Below are 6,645 nucleotides of genomic sequence, written 5' to 3'. Positions count from 1 at the left end.
TAGTGCTGACTTGGCACCCCATGACACGCCACAACTAAACATAATAGTGTTGTCGTTTTCTATGTTATACCACGTCACCACTATATTACGCCTTGAATAAACTGTGGGTCCCATATACATGTGACGTTCAACTATTTTCCAACGCCACCACTATGTCCCTAATAATGTCGTACCAAATAAGCCAACACACCACTTTGGAAAAATAATGTTGGGGTTGGTTGAAAATGGTGCGCCATCAACGAAAGTTGTGGCTAGTCATTTTTTCACTAGTGTATAAAGTAAGCAGGATGAAGGGGTACTAGGTGAAGGAGGATGGGTTGTTCAATATGTGGTTGGCCATATCTGCGGACCTTGTAGGCAAGGGCGGAGGAGGGCATGGAGGTAGTGGCCTTCACCGGGAAAGGAGATGAGGAGGGCATGGACCCGCGTCACTAGGGAGGGCGGCTTTGCGCGCTATTTCCTGTCCCCCTCACTTGTTTTCCTAGGAACAAAAGGGGTAAGTGGAGGCGAGTGAGATTTTTTTTTTGCGAATACGCAAAGCTTGCGTATCATTGCATTGACAGAAAGAAAGTAGAAAAGTACATAAGAGGGTACAACACATAACACAGATGCATACATGAGAAGGCATGGACATGGGACCTGGAGCAGAGAGACACACGATGTTCAACCCCAAAAAAGAAAAAGACCACAACTAAACCACCAAGCCAAACCCAGCAGAGGGGCAAGCCGAACTGGCAAAACGCCAAACATCTCTAAATCCAACACTGGGAACGCAACGAGCAAGCAAGATGGCGCCCTCAAGAAGGGGAGCGTCGTCGTGATGTCGCCGCCATCCGATCCAAAGAACCAGATCAAGGGTCCCCCTTGGTGCTCGAAGAGGGGCACAGATAGAGGCCATGACAGCGCCTCCGAGAAGGGAAAAGACACCCGCGGGTGACTCGCTGCCAGCATCGGCGAGCCGAGGAGGGATTTCGCCCTAGCCTAAGTCTGAGCAATCCCATTGCCGGAGATCAGAGTCCAGAGATGAGAAAGTCACTTTGTTGGTCGAGATCACCACCTCATGAGAGGATGGATGGTTTGCGCGTGCCGCCGGCAGGTGGCACCCGACGACGTCGAAAGACGCGAGCTTTGGGATTGGCACGCCGTGGCGGTGGATGGGGTCGGAATGTGACAAGGCAAAAAGAGCCCACGCGGAGGACAGGATCACGGCCGATGCCACTGACAAGCTAGGAACCGAAAAGGAGCGTAGATCCAAGCTGCTAGGGACGGAGCCGTCGGGACGCAGTCAAGCCAAAGGCTGGAGAGACACAACAACTGGACTGTCGGGGTCGGAACCACGCCCGTAGAGGGCGGTTGAGAACGCAGGTCCATGACCGCCAGGACCGGAGCGGTGCCGACAAAGTGTCCACCATGAGGCCTCAACCACCCGCCAGAGAAGACCACCTTGACCACAGAAATCGGCCGGAAACAACACTGTAGCTCGAAGGAGGCGTTGCCGAGATGAGGAGCAGCCTGCAACCTGGGCAAGGCCAGAGCCTCTGCTCGCGTGGCCTCCTCCACCATCCAAGCCGTGCTCGCACCATCAGCATCAACACACGAGAAGAGCGTGATGTTGAGGGAGGAGATGGCCAGGGGAGGAGTAGAACGAGCTCGTGCCGCCACGCCGGGACGGAGGACGTACCAGTCGGAGGGAGGGGTGGGGGAGGAGCTTCGCCAGATCAGATCTAGGCGGGCGGGGCCGAGCACGCGGGGAAGACCATGGGGTGCAGCTGCCGCGGCGGATCCGGCCAAGGAGGGGACAAGCGTCGTCGGAGGGGACGAGGGAGGCGGCGTTGGAGAGGGCGCGATGGTGGAGCGGCTCTGACCAGATCGAGGGTTGGGGGAGGGGTCCTGGCTTGAAGAGGGGAACGAGACCGCCTCGCCGCCACCTTCCCTGGGCGCGGCGCGCTTCGCCAGCCGGCCCTCTGGCGGCGGCGCTGCGGGGAGCGACGATGTAGAGCGGAACTTGGGCGGCGGCACTGGTTTTCCCCCGTGTTGCTAGACACGGGCGACGCGGGGGACGAGGTTGGCTCCTTTATGCTCAAAGTCGAGCGGGGAGGTTGCGAATTCGGGTTAAGGAAGGTGGAGTGAGGGAGCAGCCCGGTGAATATTTCGCTATGATGCTGAGACTGAATACCGAGACCCGTCGAATTTGAAGCATGTCCATGCTCCATGAAATCGAATAAAGTTGCGACTTTTTCTTTGACGGCCATGCATGTCATGAAATCGAGGATGATGTCGTGAATTAAGAGCGAATCCCACATGTAGTAGATTAACTCCATAGTATATTGTTGACTCATGAAGTTGAACTGTCTACAAAAAAGTTAGAGTTTCTGCCTCCCGCCGCCGCCGCCGCAGGTCCGCCTCCTCTCCGGTGGCCCTAGGGCCATGGGACGCGGTGGATCTCGGCAAGGGCCGGCGGGAGGGCTCCGTTTTTAGTCGTTTCTTTCAGTTTTGCTAGGGTTTGTGTCCTGCTGAGGAAGACGAGACGGCGGCGGCTACCTGAAGATGGAATAAAGGTCTCCCCGCCTAGTCCCCGTTCCGGCGGCGCGTCTAGCACCGTTGGTGGGCGTGTGGAGGTGTGTCTCCGGCGGATCTATCTTTGGTGGATTTGCTCGGATCTCGTTGTTGTTCGTCTATGTTCGCGTGTCTTCGGATTGGATCTTTCTAATCTACGTTATTCTTCATCTGCGGCGGTTGCTGTTCTGGTGCGCTGGTCCTACGGGGCCTTAGCACGACGACCCCCCGACTGTCTACTACAACAAGTTGTGCCCGACTCCGGCGATGGAGGGGCGATGACGGCGGCGCCTTCGGCTCGCTTCAGTGCTGGTAGTCGTCGCTAGGTGGTCTATGGATCTGGATGTAATTTTTATTATTTCTGATATTCGTTGTACTGCCATGATTGAAGATGAATAGATCGGAAATTTTCTCGAAAAAAAAGAAGTTGAACTGTCTAATGATGGTTTGCAGCAGAAAAAATGTCGATGGAAAATTGAACTCAAATTCCCGCCACGGCAAAACTCCAATGCGCGCGCGTGGGCCGAAACCCGTCTGCTCCCCGCCCGCCTTCTTTCCGCCACGTCAGCGATCCGTGCCAAGGCGCATCTGGGTCGTCCATCGCACATCGCGACGGACGGCCGATATCATATCGATCCGTGGCACCCATCCATCAACCAATCAGAGCCCGCCTCCCTCCTCGTATAAAAGCTGCTCCGACTACGGGAACCACAAGGAAAACGGAACACGAGCGGGAAACTCGCCGCGCCCTCGCCGGTTATCCACCACAATTCCTCCCACGTTCCAGCGAAGCCTCGCACACCACACCAGAGCACCTTCCCCCGTCGCCGCCGCCGCAGCAGCAGCAGTATCCATGGCGCCGAAGGCTGCCGAGAAGAAGCCGGTGGAGAAGACCCCCGCGGTCAAGAAGCCCAAGGCGGAGAAGAAGGTGCCGACGTCCAAGGAGGGCGGCGAGAAGAAGGGGAAGAAGAAGTCCAAGAAGAGCATGGAGACGTACAAGATCTACATCTTCAAGGTGCTGAAGCAGGTGCACCCGGACATCGGCATCTCCTCCAAGGCCATGTCCATCACGAACTCCTTCATCAACGACATCTTCGAGAAGCTCGCCGGCGAGTCCGCCAAGCTGGCGCGGTACAACAAGAAGCCCACCATCACATCCCGGGAGATCCAGACCTCCGTCCGCCTCGTCCTCCCAGGCGAGCTCGCCAAGCACGCCGTCTCCGAGGGCACCAAGGCCGTCACCAAGTTCACCTCCGCCTGATTTGGCACGTCGTCTGTGTCTTCTTTGGCAGATCAGATCGATGGCGCTCGCTCTGTAGTTAGCTGTTCGTGCTATGTCGTCTTGTAACTTGTGCTGGTTCATGATCTGGAGAAATAGTAACAGCGCTTATTTCGGTTCTTTCTATGATCCTGTTTGTGCTACTTTCTCTCGGTTGTATTGGTTGTGCAAGCGCGCGTTCTCTATAAATCGCTGCAGACGGCGGAGATATGAACTTGCCGAGATGTTTCTGACAAGCACCAGGTTTCAGTTAGCTGACGGAAGTGTTGATATCTTCAGACATAAACACAGCGAGTTCTTGCTTTGATCCCGTTTGTGCTACTTTGTCTTGGTTCGATCTACTTATTATTGAAGCTCGCGTTTCTCTGTAAATCTCTGCAGACAACGACTCCGAACCGGCAGAGATGTTTCTCTGTTGGACTATGAACTCTGAACTTGCAGGGCGTGGGGTGGTGAGTCTATTTCACTTAACTGACGAAAGTGTCGGTATCTTCAGACATAAACTCAGTTCGACCTTCCGCCTGCTCGCTCAATGGCTTTGATCGCCTGAAACGTCACTGTTGCTCATGCAGATATTGCCGTTACTGAACATCTCTGTTCCGTCATGACGTCAAGCGCTACAAACCAAAGCTTATCCAAGTAATCACGGCGAAATTGGTTTCTTTCTAGCTTTGTATGCTGTACAAGTACAACAGGCGGCTTCAGTTAGAAGCACAAGTTAACAACAAATGAACACGCCGATCGTACGGTGATCGAACGAGGAAAGAATTAGCCCCACACGCGCGGGCGCGGCTAGACCACGAGCAGCTCGTGGTTCACCGATCAGTGGCACACGATGGTCTCGAAGCAGTCGATCCCATCGAACTCCGGCGCGAACCGCGGCCGCAGCGTTGGCGGCGACTGTGATTTCCCCTTGTCCGGCTGCCGCTCCGCCTCAGCCGGCAGACCGCCCTGCTTCCTATCTTGCCCTGCTGTAGCCGACGTCGCCCCCGGCGCCGGCGACGTGCTTAGGATGGAGAAGGCCAGCACCTTGTCCATACTCGATTCGAGACGGGACGGGGATGATTCCAGCTGCAGCTCCGGTGGCCGATGCTTTCTTGCACCCGCACTCGCTCTGTGTCTTTGCTCCAATCAATCAATTGGCTTTGCTTTGCTTTGCTTGCTTGCTCGGGTTGGTGAAGGGAGAGAGGGGACGCGACCCGGCTTATATACGGCGGGGCATGGTCCATGGAGGAAGTTTTGGGCATGGCGGGTTCTAGCTAGCGCTGGAGGAGCCAAGAATACTCGTGGACGCGGCCGCGAGGGAGAACCAGTGAGCCAGCTCGTGACGCACGCGGTGGCGTGGTGGAGGTTGCAACCGTCTCGCGGTTTCGCCCGTGTTTATATTCTTTCCCTCCTGTGCTGTCTTCTCTACCCGTGAAAATTGACAATTCTGGCCATTTTTTCCCCCGCAATAAGTCTGGCCTTTTCTGAAAGAGAGAATTCATTATTTAACACTGATTTTTTTGGCCAATTTGACACTTGAAACCTTTTTCTTCCTCATTTAACACCAACTCTAAAATTCATTCCTTTTCTAATACTCCCTCCATTTTGAGTACTAACGGTTTAAATGACACCTAAAAAGGCGATTTTTTACCCCGACGCAACTTTGTGATCAAAAGTATTCACATTACTAAAGAAACTAGAAAAAATAACTTTTTTCTGTTGTTAAATGCAAAATTAGGCAGAACCTCCCTGGTAAACATGCATATCTTGGATTTAAATTATTTCTAAATTTAGTTAAAAAATTAGGCCGAACGTCCCCTGTAATTTGATGCAATATCCCCCGACAATTCACATACACATAATTAAACACACAATATTCAAATTTGCCAACGTCACGAGACATGAACATTTAGGCTCACATCCAAGTACACATATATGACTTACAACATATGTCACGCGTTGGCGCACCCCACGGGAGCAAGAGTATTTTTTCCTTTTCTGCATGCCTTTTCGTGTTTTATGGTTTCTTTGCTCTTTGCCTTCTTTTTCTTTTGGTGTTCAACTTTTTCTTGGCTTTCCCTAGGGTCCGGTGAAAAAAAAAATATTTTTTTCCAAGCAAAATTGTGCTTCTAAAAAAGTGAAATATGAGAAGCATGGATTTTTATTTTTATTTTTTTTTCGAGCAAAATTGTGCTTCTACAAAAAAGGGAATTATGAGAAGCATTGATTTTCTTCCGTGAGAAGCATCTCGGGAAAGGAAAACCACAACATGTGCTTCTGTGAGCACAAGATGTACTTCCCGGGAAAAAGGAATAACACAACCTGCTTCTACGAGAAGCACAACATGTACCTCGCCGAAAAAAAAGTACATCATGTGCTTCTAAAAATTGAAAAACCGCAAAAACATGTTTTCAGGCTCCGTTTTTTCTTCTTCCATTGTTTCCTGTATTTTTTTGGTTGCGGGATTTTTTTTCGTTTTTCTTTTCATTTTTTCTTCTGATTTCTTCATGATTTTTTTTTTGGTTGCGGGATCTTGTTTGAGTTGAAAGGATGGATTGTTGGGATCTCTAGTAAAGTCCAACCATACCTTCCCTTTTGCAGTCTTCTTTTTTCCTTTTGTTTTTTCTTCTTTTTTGTTTGTTTGTTATTATTTTTCTTTTTTAAAATTCATGGCATTTTATCAAATCCATTACTTATGATTTTAGAAAAAATGATGAACATTTTTCAAATTTGTGAATCTGTTTTCAATTCCATGAATGTTTTTCAAATTCATATTTGTTCTTCAAATTGATGAATATTTTTCCTTATTAGCGCTCTAAAGTTTA

At 51.1% G+C, this 6,645-nt stretch overlaps 1 protein-coding gene across 1 annotated transcript; it reads left to right on the top strand.

The window, feature by feature from the left end:
* The first annotated feature begins 3,274 nt into the window (after nucleotides 1-3,274).
* On the top strand, nucleotides 3,275-3,961 carry LOC119274973 (histone H2B.4). Its single transcript, XM_037555741.1, has one exon. The coding sequence runs from the start codon at nucleotides 3,410-3,412 to the stop codon at nucleotides 3,815-3,817; it is 408 nt and encodes a 135-aa protein (XP_037411638.1). The 5' UTR covers nucleotides 3,275-3,409; the 3' UTR covers nucleotides 3,818-3,961.
* Nucleotides 3,962-6,645: the final 2,684 nt, after the last annotated feature.

The sequence above is a fragment of the Triticum dicoccoides genome, chromosome 3B (assembly GCF_002162155.2).
Source record: "Triticum dicoccoides isolate Atlit2015 ecotype Zavitan chromosome 3B, WEW_v2.0, whole genome shotgun sequence".
Taxonomy (NCBI): Eukaryota; Viridiplantae; Streptophyta; class Magnoliopsida; order Poales; family Poaceae; genus Triticum; species Triticum dicoccoides.
Note: the sequence above shows the minus strand (reverse complement) of the source record. Positions and strands in the feature narration are given on the sequence as shown.

Excerpts from the sequence above, each read along its gene's own strand:
- LOC119274973 (XM_037555741.1), top strand. The coding sequence starts at position 3,410 with ATGGCGCCGAAGGCTGCCGAGAAGAAGCCGGTGGAGAAGACCCCCGCG.